This window comes from Megascapheus bottae, chromosome 7 (assembly GCF_031878675.1).
Source record: "Megascapheus bottae isolate mThoBot1 chromosome 7, mThoBot2.hap1, whole genome shotgun sequence".
Lineage (NCBI taxonomy): Eukaryota > Metazoa > Chordata > Mammalia > Rodentia > Geomyidae > Megascapheus > Megascapheus bottae.
This window is the reverse complement of record NC_143515.1, coordinates 83908701-83926809: the sequence shown is the minus strand read 5'-3', so window position 1 is coordinate 83926809 and position 18109 is coordinate 83908701. Positions and strand designations below refer to the sequence as shown.

Below are 18109 nucleotides of genomic sequence, written 5' to 3'. Positions count from 1 at the left end.
GATATCACAATATACAATAATAGTTGCTAATATTTATTAATTTCTTCAAAAGTACTACTCTGTTCTAAAGATTTAAGGGTGTGTTTCACATAATCATATGTGGTAATGTTGAAGCATAGAGGAAAAGGTAAATTGTTCAGGGTGAAGCACAAAAGTGGTCCTGGGCTTATAGTTTTAATCACTGTGTGTACACTCCCGTGCAGGGAAGGTATTTATTATACCATTCAAGAAGGCTGACTCTTGCTAGCTGCAGACGTGGAAAAGCAAGCCCCCTTCTTCTGGCCCACTGTCCAGTGTCACAGCTAATCTTGCTATTCTGAAAGACAAGCCAACAAGAGAAATGCGCAGTACACTTACTCGATCATCACTTTGTCTGTCCTGGGGATCTTCACACCTAAGACCTTAGGGCCAGGGAAAGTAATCCAGTTTTATGGTAAGGTTGAAGAATGAATGTGTAGAACTGTGCCTGTGCAGAATATTTTCATTTCATGGTGCAGCCATCTTCCCCCCAGAATGGACAGAGGCCTCTGGAGCAGGTGTGTAATTTATCACACAAGGTAGAGCAAACTGATATGACCCTATTTAGGTCAGTGATGTAGAAGAGTAGGGAAGATCCATGTGTTAAGGCTCTATGGCTTGCTCTGGGGAAAGGAAATCTAGTTTCTTTGACCAGCCCTGGGCAGAGAAGACCAAGTTATTATGACTCCCCAGAACAGAATGGAGAACCGAGATAGGAGGACAGGAAGTAATGGTCTCCACTTTCAGATACTGTTGAGGCCCTCCCCACAAAATGAATTCTATCACACACTTCTGTGTTTGCGGGGGACGGGGAAGCTCCCCTCAGCCCCAAGTTTAGCAATCAATTAGCTGCAAGAGGACTTCAGTCAAAACCACCAGTTAGAAGTTGCATGCATATGTGTAAATTAATATAGGCCTTTATGTAGAGTGCTGGTGACTCATGCTTATAATTGTAACTAGTCAGGAGGCTGAGATCTGAGGACAGTGGTTCAGAGCCAGCCAGCCTGGACAGAAACATCAGCAAGCATCATACCTCCAATTAACTAGCAGAAAGCTGGAGGTGGAGGTATGGCTCAAACAGTAGAGTGAAATCTGAGTGGGAGGCTCTGAGTTCAAGTCTCAATACTGGCACAAAAGAAAAGATCTGATCTTTTACATCTTCCCTGTGCTGTGAGAACAGCCCCTCCCTGGGGCTAACACTGTGTTTGTTGCAAATATGGATGAACATGAACCCCAGGATTCCAATGGAAAAAAGCAGGTAAGCCTATTGTGGCACCACTCTGTCCAGCTGGGAGCTATGAGTCTTCATGTCCATAATCTAATTTCATCCACCAAAACCTGTTAAAACAAAATGCTAACAATCGTTACTGAGGTCCCATGAAACTGACTACTCTCCACAAACCATATCTTCCTCTGCACTGAACAAAGCAGAAACAGCACACCGCTGATAGGCTGAGTGATGTTTGACCTGCACAAAGGAGCCATGACCACAGACAGGATGTGCAATAAAATTAGTACAAAATGCTGAAAGACAGGTAAGTTAGCCATTTATTTATATAAAGAGAAAAACCACATATAACTGAATTAAAGGTCTGAAGGACAGGAATGCTTTAAACTTATACTAAACAATGCTCAGCTGGATGGTAAATCATATCAGTGTAGAAATAATTTTTGGTAGCTATCAAAGAAGAAAATAATACAAAAATTTTAATCTACAGATACATAGTTGGCTGGAAAAATGCCAGTTTGACTTCCAAGTGTTCCTTCCCACCAATCAAACTGTGAGTCAGATTTTGAAATAACTGTGATTCTATCTCCAGCTTGAAAACTCAAGTCCCCAGGCTGCTGCCCTTCAAAAGAGTACAGTGCTGTCACTTCTACTGGTTGACAGGAGCTGTCTGAAACAAGAAAAGAATCCAAGTTATTCATGCTTTCTAGAAGAGAAAAGGAAGCATGTATAAGACAGAAAGTGATTACTTAGGGTTCAGTCTTCTGCCTCGATGACACACAGTCCTTGTAATGCTTGCATGCCATCAAACTTTTGTAAACAGTGAATGTTTACCAATATTTCCTATATCCACACAAGTCAGAACTACACATTATTACATATTTTATGTACCTGGCAAGTGTTTGTGGTATAACTCTGAATTGTGTGTGTATGTGTGTGTATTAGTGTTGGATTTTCTGTAGGATTCACCTGTGTGTGTACTCCTCTCTCTGCTTCCTGTCACCCTATCAGCTACCCTTGGAACACACCCTTTGAATTGGTTCCTGAGACTGCTGTGAGCAGACCCCTGTAACCCTTAAAAGTAGAGGAAGGGAAAGATGCCTTCAGTTTTAGCTTTCCTATCTCTCTCTCTCTCTTGCTTCCTTGCTTGTTTTCTTTCCTTCCCTTTCTTTCTTACCAGTCCCTGGGCTTGAGCTCAGGGCCTAAGCACTGTCCTTGGGCTTTCTCAGGGCTAGAGCTCTACTATTTGAGCCACAGCACCACTTCCAGCTTTTTCTCTATATATGTGGTACCGAGGAATTGAACCCAGGTCTTTGTGCATGCTAGGCAAGCACTCTACCACTAGGCCAAATTCCCAGCCCCACTTTCAGTTTTAATCATTTCTGTTGGTTAAACTCATTTCTTACCCCATGGTGGACTTAAAATATTAAACTACTAAAATAATTGCAAAATATCACAGCATGAGGCAATCCTCCATCCATCTTCATGGTATCTGCTGAGTAGAACCAGCAACAGAATCAAATGACACTATAGATTAAATGGACTCGAAAGACATCTACAGAGTATTTCATCTAACTGTTGTATAATACATATCTAAATTTCTCCCAAACAGATCATATTTAGGACATAAAGCAAGTCTTACCAATTATAAGAAAATTAAATAATTCCCTGCATTCTATCAGACCCTGGCATAAGATTAGAACTCAACAAAAGAAGCTCCAGAAAATATTAAAAAACACAGAGATGCAGTAATACATGACTGAATAAGGAGTGGATCATTAAATAAAAAGAGGGCAGAAATCTTAAAGTTCTTAGAGTTCACAGAAAACAGAATAAAACCTAGAAGAACTTTTGGGATACATCAAAGGCAATGCTCAGAGGAAAGCTTAGAGCGATAAGTTCCTATAACAAAAACCAAAAGAACTACCTCAAATACGTAGTCTAATGATATACCTTAAACTAGAAAAACAAGCATTAATCAAGCTCAAAATTAGCAGATAGAAAGAAATTAAAAAAAAAAACAGGGACAAAAGCAATGAAATAGGGCCTTAAAATATAATTAAAGAATGAATGAAACAAAAAGTTGACTACTGGAAAAACTAAGATAGCTAAGGCTTTCTGCAATCTGATTAGAGGAGGGGAAAGGCTTTATAAATAAAAGTTGAAAATGGGGATTATCACAACAAATACAAAATAACATTCAGAAGTCATGAAGAAATATTTTGGAAATTTATATTCAAATAAACTGGAAAATTTTGAAAGAGTAGATATATTTTTAGATGCACTTGATCTACCCAAATTAAACCAAGAGGCTCTAGCACTTAAGCAGATCTAAAAAAGGGAATGAAACTGAAATAGTATAATGGTCTCCCGTCAAAGAAAAGTGTAGGACCACACAGATTCACTGCTAAATTCTGTCAGATCTTTAAAGAGCACCTAACACCAAGAAGGTTTTCAATGAGAGAGGATGGGAAATAACACTATCAAATGAATTCTATAAGGTCAGCATTTCACTCATTTTAGAAATAAATATGGATACACCACAAAGAGCCCTATGCTGGGAAACTAAATTCAACAACTTATCAAAAGAGTCAAACTTATGTTTAATGCATACTTATGCCCCATAATCAAGTTGTTTTAATTCCAGGTATGCAAACTTGATTCAACAAATATGGATTAATAAATGTAAAATAACACAGAAATAGAATCACGGATGAGAATCCTATGATCATCTCAACGGATTCAAATTGGAAAGAAAGAATTAAAAGTATCCCTATTTGGAGAATATGATCCTACACATAAAAGAACCTAAACACTCCAAGCAACACTCCTAGATTTGACAAACATCTTTCACAAAATAGCAGGACACCAGATCCACATACAAAAAAATCAGTACCCTTTCTATATTCCAACAATCAACAAGCTGAGAAAGAAAATAGGAGAACTGGACAGATAATTCTCAAAAAGAAGTATCAATGTCCAACAAATATATGAAGATGTGCTCAGCATCTCTGGCCAGGAAATGTAAATCCAAACAACAAGGATACTTAACCTCACTCTAATCAGCATGACAGTCATCAATAGCACAGCCATGGCCAGTGCTGGCAGTGATATGGAAGAAGTGGAATGTGTATTCCTACCACCTGAGGATGTAAAACAACAAGACCGTTATGGTAATTAGTATGAGGTTACTAAAAAGGCTAAAAATAGACCAAGTACCATACAATAGAGTAATGTCATTCCTGGATAAATATCAGAAGGAATGTAAGTCAGGATACCACAGAGGCACTTGTACATGCAGCACTAGTTATGTTCTCTATATTATGGAAACAGTCCAAATGGTCTAAAACTGATGAATGGATTAAGAATATAATTTGAGCTAGATGCTGCTGACTCATGCCTATAATCTTAGCTGTTCAGGAGGCTGAGATCTGAGGACTGCAGTTTTTTCATCAGCCTTGGAATGAAAATAGAAGATACTCTTATTTCTAATTAACCAGCAAAATGTCAGAAGTAAAGCTATGGCTCAAGTAGTAGAGTGTTAGCAAAAATGCTCAGGGACAGCACCCATACTTTAAGTTCTAGAATCAACATGCACACACAAAAATAAAATAAATTTGATACATATAAATACACATATACATAACTCAGCCATAAAAAGAATGAAATTATATTGTGTGCAAGAAAATAGATGGAATTAGAAAACATGTTAAGTAGATAAGTCAGGGTGGGAAAGACAAAGGTATCATGTTTCTCTCATATGAGGATTCTATGAACACACACACAGAATCCTACATGTGTAAGTCTGCCTATGTTTCATAAATACTCTCTCTTCTCACATTTGCCATTCTGTAACTGAGATTAGAGGAGGGTATGTTAGAGAGTGAATAATACCAAAACAAATATATTGTATTTGTGGATGAAGATAATAAAAATGAAATTGAAGTTACTATAGATGGGCAAAGTGAGATTAAACAAGGAGCTAATCTGATTTAAAAAAAATACTGTGTAAGAACATAGTACATTAAGGACAACAGTCACTCATTATATGGCTTTTGTTCATCTCTTTTGCCATCCCTTGGTTATCTCATATTGTTACAATATTTCACCTTGTTATCTGATATATTTTATGTGTGCTTAACCTTAATTGGTTATTTGAAATTGGATAGGGAAGGGGGGAAATCAAGATAAGCGGGGGGAGGGTGGGAGGAAAATGGGGACCATGTCATGAGAAAGGATATCAATGTTTGCGAAGTTATGCACCTTCTATCTGGTGAATATAATATAACCCTTCTATTAATCACAATAAAAATTATTTAAAAATGTACGGACAGATAAAAAATACTGTGTATGTGTATGTAAGACTCCTTTGAACTAGTAACATACACTAAAAAAAAGTGAATGAGCTTGGAGCCAGCAGTTCATGCCTGTAATCCTAGCTGCATAGAAGGCTGAGATCTGAAGATCATGGTTCACAGCCAGAGTGGACAGGAGAGTACATGAGACTCTGATCACCAATGAACCACCAGCTACTCTGGAAGTAGAGCTGTGGCGCAAAGTGGTAGAGTGCTAACCTTAAGCAAAGAAGCTCAGGGACAGCCCTGAGCTTCAATGACCAATGTCAACAACAAAAAAAGTGAATGCAGATCAGGAATGTAAAACAGGACCTGTCTCGAATGAGGAGGGGAGGAGAGAGGGTTAAAGAAGGAAAAAGAGTCAAAATACTTTGTGTACATATGTATAATAAGGGGCTGGGAGTTTGGCGTAGTGGTTAAAGTGCTTGCCTAGCATGCACAAAGACCCGGGTTCGATTCCTTGGTACCACATACATTCAAAAAAGCCGGAAGTGGTGCTGAGGCTCAAGTGGTAGAGCTCTAGCCTTGAGAAAGTCCAAGGACAGTGCTCAGGCCCTGAGCCAAAGCCCAGGACTGGCCAAAAAAAAAAAAAAGAAAAACATATGTATAATAAAACAATGACACTGGATGCATGACTTAGCGGTTAAAGTGCTTGCCTAGCATGCACAAAGCCCTGGGTTTGATTCCTTGGTACTACATACATAGAAAATGCCAAGTGGTAGAGTGCTAGCCTTAAAAACAGCCAAGGACAGTGCTCAGTCCTAGAGTTCAAGTCCCAGAACTGGCAAAAAAAAAAAATCCCCCCAAGCAAACAAAAAAAACAATATAGCTTGTTGAGAGTAGTGGGGAAGAAAAGGAGGGGAGTGGGATGATGAATAATAATAGAGGGATATCTCTCATCAAGGTACATTACATAAATGTTTAGACAGTTCAAAATTAAAACCTCTTGTATAACTAATTAATGCTAATAAATCAGAAATAAAAGTGATTGTAAGATGGTTATGAATTAGTTTCAATGAATCATTTTTCATTTACCAACTTTCTCGTGATAGCCAGAAAGCTCAGGATACAGCTTATATTCATTTCTGTTACCTGAAAGAAAGGGAGAAGATTTAGGAAGGTTAGAGGCATGGCTCAAGAGGTAGAGGGCCAGTTGTGATCAAGTAAGTGAAAGAAGAGCATGAGGTCCTGAGTTTACCCCCTGGTATATAACACACACACACACACACACACACACACACACAAAATTTCATAATTGACATAACTGCTATGCAAATATGCTGCAAATACACTTTTCAAAACTGTCAAGCTTATACTGACCTTAAGGTGTCAGTTAAAAACTATGCAGCAGCATAAATACACATTTACAAAATTATTTTAGGGATTAAACAAGCAAGAATATTTAGAAATCATGGACTGTGAACTTTTTTTCTCTCTTTTTGGCAGTGCAAATTTATTTATTTAGTCAGCTAGTTAGTTGGTCCTGGGGCTTGAACTCAGGGCCTGGGCATTGTCCCTGACTTTTGTGCTCAAAGCTAGTGTTCTACTAAGTGAGCCACAGTTCAACTTCTGGCTTTTTGCTGTCTAATTGATAATAAGTCTCAAAGAGTTTCTGGCACAGGCTTAGCCTTTAACTTGATTCTCAGATCTCAGCCTCCCTAGTATCTAGGGTTATCGGCGTGAGCCACTGCTGCCCAGCTGCATTCCTGAGTTTTGAATCCAGGTCTTAATACTTCCTAGGCTGGTGTTCTGCTGCTTAAGCACCACTTCCAGTCCTTTCGCTTTGGTTATTTTTGAGACAAGTCTTGCTTTGTGGCTGGCAAGGGACACTAGACTCTGATACATACGCTTCCAACTTAACTGGGGTAAGACACCTCATTTCTGTTGAGATGGCATCTCATGGACTTTTCTGCCAAACCTGGCCTCTAATACCATCCTCCTGAAGAGCCAGAAGTACAGGCATAAGGCACTCATTGATGTATGAATCACATCTCATTGATTAATGAAACTGTACAAACTCCAGTGATCCGAATCCCATTATCAATAGCTAAAGAAAAGCAACAGAATAAAAAAGGCTCACTTTTAATCTTTGAACCATATACACTTTCATTCACCCAGAGATTTTACAGTAGTAGTATATAATTTATTTTAAATAAACAGGGGTCTGTCTGTTAAATAGCTTCTTGTAGATTCATTTATTATTAGAGTCTCCATTTGTAGATGAATACATTTACTCTGAATTTGTTAGTTTATTAAACATAAAAGTTTTCATTTGAAATACATCTCAATAGATGGATGGGATGAGACTTCTTAAAATTGTTTGTGTTCATACAATGACTATCTTCTGGCTAGAAAACCAAAATTATAGTTCAGTGTTCCTTTTGCCTTTTTATAGATACAGGTGCAAAAGGGATAAAATTTTGTTTGTGTTTTGAAACTGAGTCTCACTATGTAGCCCTGGCTTTTAATTCTGGGCACAAACAACTACCCTGCTTCTGCTTTCCAAGTACCCAGGACTACAGGTGCTATCACAGTAACAATAATAGGATAGTTCTTCCTGAAATTAGGCAAAGTGGGCAGGTGGTATTTCATAATAACAACTTAATTTTCATAGTCCTGAGATACAGAAATTTCCAAAGCAACATAGTAAAAATAATATACTATTATGATGATAGATGTTTCGTTGAATGATCAGTATGTGACTTCTGATTACTATATAATTTTATTAATAATTATGATACAATTATGATACAGATACAATGTTCTCAGTATAAATTCTGATGACAATTCAATCAGATCATAGCTCAACTTTGTTCAAAATAAAGAAAGAAAATAATCTATAAGAGGACTAGCTGCTGAATGATGAAATGATGGGGAAAAAATGTATAGGTCATAAAAGAGAAGCTGATAATAAGCCTGCTGATGTCTGAAGACTTTTAATTTTCATTCTGTTCCCTCTTCTACTAGGAATAGTTATTATTTCTATACTGAAGTTTTTTAAAGGCACAATCTAAATTAAAGTCATCTTTGTGTTTCCCACAGACACGGATGAATTCTTCTTGGATAATAACCTTTACCTGAAAGATATCCCACTTTGACATAATTCTTTTAACTGGCGACTTTTATTCATGAAATATAGCATTTTAAGAGTGAGTCACAAAAACAAATGATACCAAAAAAAGGGTAAAGAACAAAACAGTGTTTCCTAACGTTCAAATAATTTTTAAAAAGTAACTTCAACTATAAAGCAGTGTATACTTTTCTATTACAGCTACTGAGGAGGCAGAGAAGGGCTGCAGATTCAAGGCCAGCCTAGCCTGAAGTTAGTAAGACTGCCTCAAAATCAAGAGAATTGGCCAAGAGTTTGGCCTAGTGGTAGGGTGCTTGCCTAGCATGCATGAAGATCCAGGTTCCATTCCTTGGTCCCATAAAAATAGAAAAAGCCAGAAGTGGTGCTGTGGCTCAAGTGGTAGAGCACTAGCCTTAAGAAAACACAAGGATAGTGTTCAGGCCCTGCGTTTAAGCTCTACAATTAGCCAAAATAAATTAATAAATAGATAGATAAATAAATAAATAAATAAAATCGAAAAATCAAGAGAATTGAGGGATGTGGGTTAAGTTTTATAAACTTTTGCCTGGAAAACTCAAACAATCTCTGAGTTCAATCTTCAGCAACACAAAAAGAAAAGAAACCAAAAATAGAAAAGGAAGGGAAAGAAAAGGAGACAAGGAAAAAATCGCCATCTATGTGATCTTGAGTTCCCAGAATATATGGTAAAATACTCAGAAATGTACACCTATGAGTATGCATGGAAAGATAGACTGTTCCCTTTTCCAAACACTGGGAAAATAGTCTTCAGAAGAAATAACAAAATAACAATTTTAAAATTACAGATAAACTTTAAGGTAGATTTAAAAAGCATCTTATGGGGGCTGGGAGTTTGGCCTAGTGGTAGAGTGCTCGCCTAGCATGCATGAAGACCTGAGTTCAATTCCTCAGTACCACATACATTTAAAAAAAAAAAAAAGCCAGAAGTAGTGCTGAGGTTCAAGTGGTAGAACTCCAGCCTTGAGAAAATAAGTCCAAGGGCAGTGCTCAGGCCCTGAGTTCAAGCCCAGGACTGGCAAAAAAAAAAAAAAAAAAAGAAGAAGAAAGCATTTTATGAATGAGAACAGAAGTTTTCATAAATAATAGGACTGAAACATTTACTCATGATTTGGAAGAGCTAGAGGATTTACTTTTAAATACCCAGTCACTCTTTCTCCCTTTTTTTTTTGCCAGTCCTGGGCTTGAGCTCAGGGCCTGAGCACTGTCCTTGGACTTTCTCAAGGCCAGAGCTCTACCACTTGAGCCTCAGCACCACTTCTGGCTTTTTTTTCTATATATGTGGTACCGAGGAATTGAACCCGGGTCTTCACGCATGCTAGGCAAGCACTTTAACCACTAGGCCAAACTCCCGGTCCCTCTTTTTCCTTTTTAAAAGTATAACCACATTGCTTGATTGTTTACCAACAATATTTAAAAACTAGTAAATTTTTATTTAAATTGCATTAAGAATACTTACTTTGGGAGCCAGAGTTCAGCTGACCTGGTTCAGATGGCTGCTGTGGTCTTGATGATGGTTTTGGAGGTAATTCTTTAACCTGGGAAAAACAAGGATTAATACAATTCTATGTAACTGACTTGTGTAACTAAAACCCTTCTGTTTCATAAAGATTTTTTTTAATAATAAGAAAAGACTTTTAAAACACTAAGCACAGAACATTTTCTGGTTCTCATAAGTTTGTATAGCAAACTTCATCCCATGTACTACTAAGTAGGTACCCTGAAACTCACAGGTAGGTTTGTATCTGTGTGATACAATTGGAAAAGGAAGCCTAAATGTGGGCAGGTGAATATCCACCCTTTATTTTTGGTTTAATTTAGCATTCAAGGGCCAAAAGAAACCTCAATAGTGTTGTGGGGGCAAGATGGTAACATACAAAAGCCTGGATACTTTACAGGCTAACATTGGTAGCAGTTGGTATTGGTTCCATTCATTAACGTCACTAAGTTTCATTCTTAGGGAAACTTTGTGTCCTTAAATTCTCCACAGAGTCCCAAGACATTTTTAACCGGGAGGTTTTGTATACAAGTAATAAAAGAAGTCCAGTTAGACACAGAAACTTGATACCAGGGAAAGAAATCTCTGGGACTACAGAAAGAAATGGTGAAAGCAGATATTACCCACCTTCCTCTGCTCCCTGGCTGCTTTTCTGGCATTGATGCGTTGTCCTTCGTTTTCATACTTTTCAGTAAAGGAATCAAGAATTTCATAAAGATCTTCTGCTTGAGCAGGCCGTGGGACATCTCCAAATAAAATGTCATAAGCGCGAATGTCCTGACAGTAAAATCTAGTAAGAACATAGATTGCAGAATATTTCTCTAAACTTAAGAACATATGTTTAACATACTATAGAAATCCCCTAAAAGTATAGTCTTAAGAAGAACATGTCTTTTAAGAGACAAAGATATTTCTAGAGTGAAACATACAATGTGCACACTGTGTGATCACTCTCATGTCAGACTACCATATTTTAAAACTTACAAGCTTTATCTCATGTTCAATTCTCCCTCTAAGCTCTATATAAAAGGCATAACCACATATACATAACACACACACACACACACACACACACACTCACACCTACACCCACATTCACAGAGAATTACACAAATATATATGCAGGCATATATGTTTTCATGTTTTTACTTTTTAAACTTGCTATAAAATTAGTTTTTACATATATACACTTTCTTTAAAATGTTCACATTTTATTCAAAATTAAATGAAATTTTCCTTGAGTCTGGAAGCCCAACAATTCACTAAAAAGTTGTTTCAGTTTACCAAGAATTAAGTTGAGATTTAGCAGAAATATCAGCCAAAGGCTTAGGATAGGAAGTTTGTAAAATCATGTGTAAGTTATACTTCTCAAACTGAGGAAAACACAAGTAAAAACACTACTGTTGAGTCTATGGTCTTCTTATTACATCTTCTTTTCTTTTCTTTTGCCAGTCCGAGGGCTTGAACTCAGGGCCTGGGCACTGTCCTCAGGCTTTCTCAAGGCTAGTGCCCCAACACTTGAGTCATAGCACCACTTCTGGCTTTTTCTGTGTATGTGGTACTGGAAGAATTGAGCCCAGGGCTTTGTTCATGGTAGGCAAGCACTCTACCACGAGACACACTTCCAGCCCCTCATTACATATTCTTTAAATCAAAAAATTACTTTAACTTGAGCTTACTTCCGATTAGTTTCTTTCCTTTCAATCAGACAACTCCCTTCTAGAGAAATGCCAGCAAAGAGTCCCCTTGATTTGCAGTATGTGAAGACAGCTGCAGAACTTCTCAGGGCCACATTTCCTTCTAGGTTCCTGAAAAGGATGGGAGAGAGATGACTGCTTGAATACTCTGAACTTTTAGCCAAGAGGAATGTCCCACTGTGTCCCAGCTATCTCATGGGAGGCGGGGGAGTGGAGGGTGGAGGGTGGGATTTCTGATGGCTATGCTAGCATTTTAATGTGGCCTACACCGAAGACAGGTCAACAAGAACACCCCAAGTGGAATCACTGCAGAATGGAATGATGGGAACGATGGCATGGGAAGGTCACACTGGAGAGAGAGTTGGGAATCTGGCATTTCCACAGAGGCAAACTCTCAAGAGTATTAAAGAATGCAGATGCTTCTTAAGTCAGGTGATTTTGTGCAACATACACATCTGTTCTATGGCTTTACTGTTTAAGTTCTACCTTGCTTAATAACCTATGAACAGTATTTCATCAACAGAAAAGGAAATTACAACTAAATTATTATAAACACTGCTCAGGTAAGGCTTAGCCATTTCAAATTTCCATGATTTACTTGAAAAAAAAAAAACAAATATTTTTTCTTTCTTGATCAAAACTGTTCTTTTTTAAAATTAGTACAATTTAACTTGCTTTGGCTTTGTCAATTTCAATAGAAGCCATGACTTGTAATTCTGAAACTTGTTTCTTCTTGTGAGTTCTGCTTTGAGATTTTCTAATGCTCCCACCAGCTAGCATGTTTGTTTTTCTGTGTATGTGTGTGCTTTTTTTTCTTTGTTTGATGGCTCCAGTCCTCTGGTTGATACAAAAATCATAATTTGGTTGGTTCATTCTAACTTCCAAAATATTTTGTATGGCTTACCTTCCCAAAGGCCCAACTGCCACAGTAAAATTTCCCCCAAGTGTCAGGTTTCCACCCTTTGCAAAAGCTTCTACTGCTCTGTCATAATTCAAAATGATTACCAAATCCGACACCTAAAATGTAGAAAGCCACTTCTTTAAAAATGGTTACAACTAAATGCCATGTAAAGTAGATGTTAATTTAAGTACAAATACATGTAAACCATGTAATTTCCATGTAGAGGAAACAAATATGAAGAGCCATTATTTTGAATGGATACAGGCAGAAGTCAACACTGTGGTGACAATTATGGTAGATGCCTGTGGGCTACCCTGTGCAAAGCTTCACAGGATGTCTCCTGCTGGCCTTTATTCCTACCAACCATTCATGTACAGCTGAGGCCCAGTGGGCTGCAAGCTGTCACTACTTATAACCAGAACCATGAAAAACAGGTGGCCTGAGCCACCTCATGCCCAATAGATTCATTTTTTTAAATGGTAAGAAAAATGGGTAGAACTTTATGAGTGAGCAAACATGCAGGCAAGCAAACAGATGGGCAGATGGGCAAGCACACACTCTAGTAGAGTGTGGGTGCTCTCAATGGGAGGGGGAGGGGGAGGGGAAGGAGAGGAGGAAGAGGGAGGGGGAGTGGAAGGGGCAGAAGGGAGAGGGAGAGGGGGGAAAGGGAGGGAGAGAGGGAGGAGAAGAGGGAGAGCTCAGTTAGATTCTCTATAAGTGTTGAAAACCCCATCCATGCAGATTTCTCCTTGTGAAATAAAAGTTCTGGGTTTAACTGGTGCCATCTTGGCAATGTAACAGATGCGAGGGAATGTCCAAAAACTCTTGGAGGTGATGGCTGTCCCCCATCTCCAGGTGATGTGCATGCCTAAATCCCTAGAAGAGGGGCGGGGACCTAGACAACAGGTTACTAGACCTGCCAGATCTATACATGAACTCTCAAGATCCCTGTGATGCTGCCTCTGCCCAAGACCCTGTCTAGGCCCCGACCACCCAGCTGCCATTTTGCACCATACTTCCTGTCTCCTGACTCGCCTCAGGGCACCATGGTGTCCCTCTTCATCTCTCCAGTGGAGTTGATTTGGTTTGTTGAGATGTTTTTCTGCTCTTTACTACCCTCTTGGCTCAGTGTCCTAACAGTAGTAAGTGCATTCAAGGCTGCAAGCGTTTTGAAGATGACTGCTCACAGTGGCCAGCTTTCTAATTAAGACTCCTGATTCAACCTCTAAACTACTGCAAATTGCATGGCTTCTTTATATCTCATGATTGAATTCCCATAGAACATTTGCTCCAGCTATTTACACCTTATATTTAGACCATTTCTAAGGATTTTGGTATAGAATGACAAAGATTCATGCAAAATCAATCACTTTTGCCAGTGATCATGTAACCTATACATCATAGACAATTTGAAATAACATGCTATTTTGTGTTTTTTGGTATTTACACTCAGAGAATATAAAATTTTGACCTGACCAGCCTCTTTAGTTGTTTCTACATTCATTAAGTTCTTCTGAAATAAGTATGTTAATATCCTGTCCCTCCAAGTGTGGTTGCTTAAGCCTGAAAACATAAACTAATTGGGAGGTGGAGATAGTGGATTCATGATTGAAAAATTTTTAAAAAAAGGTTCAAGCTTTTGTGCAGCAGGGACTGTAATTCAGACCAGTTTGGACATAAAGTAGGAATCTATCCTGAAAATAACCAGTATAAAATGTCTTTTAACAATGAGCCTTAAGCCGTGTGCAGTGGCTCATGCCTGTAACCCTAGCTACTCAGGAGGCTGAGATCTGAGGCAGCCGGGACACTAAAGACCATGAGACTCCAATTAACCACTAGAAAATTGAAGTAGCGCTGTGGCTCAAGGTGTAGGGAGATAGTCTTGGTCTGAAGAGCTCAAGGACAGTGCCCAGGCCCAGACAGAGTTCAAGCCCCACTAACGACTGGGGTGGGGGGGAGTGGTATCAAAGAATTTCAGTTCAGCATGTCAATTTGTGAGTACAAAGCATCTTGATCAGTGTAACCCTTTTCACCATCCTCATTTCCCACATTTGTACACTGAATATTTTAACTGCATTTTCCCATCCTTCCTCTCTCCATTAGCTTGACACACCTTCCTTTACCCCTATGGCACATGTTCCAGTTTCCTGATATTCTTTTTATTAAAGAGAAAGTTGTTTAAAGGAGTTACAAACATTGTTGGAAACTTCTGCAGACACCATATTTTAGTAAATGTGCTGTGAATATATGCATGTGACCTTGTACATACTTAGATGTATATTTGTACTTTAGATCTAGCTTCTACATATGAGAAAACATGCAACCTATGTCTATCTGATCATCTTACTTCAGTTAACATAATTTTTCCCCAGTCTATTCATTTTTCTGCTAATCATATAACATCATTCTTCCTGACGGATGTCTGAAAACCTACTACATATATAATTTTCTTGATCCATTTGTCCATTGTACGGCATCTAGGCTGTGTCCTTAAGTTGACTATTGTGAATAGTACAGCAATGCTCATGTGCATGCAGGAGGTATTACTGTATCCTGTTTTATAACCTTTTGGATAAATGCCTTAGAATTGTATTGCTGGATTATAGGGTAGTTCTATGTTTAGTTTTTGCCAAACCTCCAAACTGCCTTCCATAGTAGTTATACCAGCAATGTAGTAGGGTTCCTTTCCCCCCACATCCTTGGGGAAAGCATCTTGCAAACTGGCTTAAGTGGTAGAATGCATGACTAGAAAGTAGGAGATCCTGAGTTCAAGCCCTATCTTGATATCTCTTAGGAGACACAGAACTAGCCACATCTTCAGCAGCTACAAAAGTGTGTGAGCGCTGGCAGCTCAGGGTTTATTATTTCCACAGTTGAGAATGTGGAACACAACAAATTCTCTATAAGACAACTGGGCAACAGTCAAATGTTGCAACAGGGAGCTGCGACTGAAAAAAGAGTGAATCAAAATACAACTAATCATGAAGGCACAAATTTTTCAAATGTGACAAATCTTTAAATTTAAGGATTCAAACTGGCAACCACCAGAAGGAAAAGTTGGGGCCAATATTCTAGGGGCCTTCTGCTCTTTGACCTCTGTGCTATCTCCCTGTGTCTCTGAATGGTCCCCCCCCTTAGTAAAAACAAACAACAACAACAACAACAACAAAAACAAAACTTGCTCCACTGGTGTGATACATGGTACCTGAAAGCTGGAAAGCCCACATCTGAGTACATGGTAAGAAGGCTTGAGGCTCCTTTGTTTGGTGGTGGAAGTGTCTCCCTATCAGTCTTCCACAGAGATTGGGCCTTTCTCTCTCTTCATTCTCTAAACCCACCTTAGCCCTACTTGGGCGTTCCCTAACTGCCCTGAAAACCTTAGTATCTGCATGAAAATCTTCATATGTCATGCACATAAGAGGCACTGCAAATTACACAAAGAAAAATTAGGTGTGGACATCATCTCACAATATCTTTTTTTATTTTTTGTGCCAATCCTGGGGTATGAACTCAAGGTCTGAGTGCTGTCCTTGGGATTTCTCATGGCTAGAGCTCTATCACTTGAGTCACAGCCCCATTTCCAGGTTTTTCTATGTGGTACTGAGGAATCAAACCTGGGTCTTCATACATGTTAGGCAAGCACTCTACCACTTGGCCAAACTCCCGGCCTCATCTCACAATATCTTCCCTCCCTCACACACACACAGGCCCTTGAAACTTGGAAACAGATTTCTGACCTCTCACAATAATTTCTCTCAATCTAAGTCTAGATTCTGTCCTCTTCAGTAAGGTAAAATTGTTTACCCACATTATCCCAGGAAAAAGCTGTCTTTTTTTTAATCCTCAAAATCCAGTGAAAGGAAGATTGACCACTCTACCACTAGTGCACAATTTCTTAAAGTCTGATGTTTAACTCTCCACTGAGTAGTCAAAAGAGGCAACAAGCCACCCAGAGCAGCTTTGCAATGCAGTCAGTGGAATTCTGGACTTCACCTGTCTTGCTCTCATTAGCTGTAAAGACTGAGATTATGTACCAGACAGAAAAACCACTACAATTCTCCAAGTTACCCACTACAAGTAATGAAATGAATCTGGGGAATAGAGGGAAGAAAATGCTCCTTAAACCACCCTCTATACTACAGTAATCCAAGATTTCACTGGAGTGGAAATATGGAAGGTATACAGAGAGATGTCTACAGGACAAATGACCAATCCAAGCTGACAAGTGATGAACCCAAATGAAAAGCTTTACTACTAGATACAAATATTTAAGGGACTAAGGAGAATTTAAGAATCACCTTCTTTAAAAAATTTAATGTTTTTGTGGTAGAGAGCCAGCCTTGAGCTGAAGAGCTCAGGGATAGTACCCAGGCCCACAGTTCAAGCCCCACGACCACCACCAACAACAACAAACTAATGTTTTAACTTAACAATTTAAGTTGACTCTGTACCCAATTATGTGTCTGTAAGCCAAAATGCCATCTGAAGATAAAAGGGTCTTGGAGCAGTGCAAAACTGGCTAAGAACACATTGAGTGGGAAAAGACTTCCAAAATGGTATGTCCAAAGCTCTTTAGATTTTCTCCATGTATCATCAAATGTAAGCAGTAACAATTATTTTTAAAAACATTTAACATATCTAGAATTATAGATACATAGTAAATATGAAGATTTCATGAATATGATCAGTGCTTTTGTCAAGTCTTGGCAGATAGAATAGGAGCTGGTGACTGTTTCTACCAGTGGAGCCACTTTGGGGAGGGGCAGTGAAAGGGCACAACTACAGCAAGAGGTTATGGACCCTTGCTTGTTGGGAGCCAGAGTGGAATCAAACTGTACCTTGATTTGCATCAGACAATGGCTTTATTGTCTTATTGTTTTCTGGCCTTATTCTGCTTAAATGACCTGAGATTTACCATATGAATGTAACATCTGGAAGTTCCCTGGGTCTCAAGGAGGGAAGAAGCTGGAGTGGAAAATAAACTCGGCAGTCTTTACCTGGACTGCAGACATCCCGGACCCGGTGTGTCTGTCTCTCTTCTTTTTCTTCCTAGTCCTTGCCCCCTATTTCAGGAACCCCAATCTGCGAACCCTGGTTTGCTGCCGGCTGGCCCCGGCACTTGCTCAGTGCAATCTGTGTCCCACCTCAAGTAAAAGGAGCCACAGTCCCAGCTTCCAACCCTCAAGTGATGGCACAAGGATATTCACCAGAGAGAAAGGCAGAGTACATTAACAGAGAGCTCCATAGCTCCTCCAACGTCCCTGGAGCTGGAAATGGTTAAAGTCTAGAGTCCACAACAGTGATGT

At 39.0% G+C, this 18109-nt stretch overlaps 1 protein-coding gene across 3 annotated transcripts in view; it reads right to left on the bottom strand.

The window, feature by feature from the left end:
* Nucleotides 1-1543: 1543 nt before the first annotated feature.
* Sh3yl1 (SH3 and SYLF domain containing 1) overlaps nucleotides 1544-18109 on the bottom strand; it is a 44846-nt gene continuing 28280 nt past the window's right edge. For all 3 annotated transcript variants that reach the window (XM_090336227.1, XM_090336228.1, XM_090336229.1), the window contains 6 exons: nucleotides 12807-12919; nucleotides 11885-12013; nucleotides 10833-10995; nucleotides 10167-10245; nucleotides 6637-6693; nucleotides 1544-1916 (listed from right to left, as the gene is read on the bottom strand). In XM_090336227.1, the coding sequence (XP_090192353.1) occupies nucleotides 1726-1916; nucleotides 6637-6693; nucleotides 10167-10245; nucleotides 10833-10995; nucleotides 11885-12013; nucleotides 12807-12919 (732 nt within the window). In that variant the 3' untranslated portion in view covers nucleotides 1544-1725. The remainder of the gene's footprint in view (nucleotides 1917-6636; nucleotides 6694-10166; nucleotides 10246-10832; nucleotides 10996-11884; nucleotides 12014-12806; nucleotides 12920-18109) is intronic.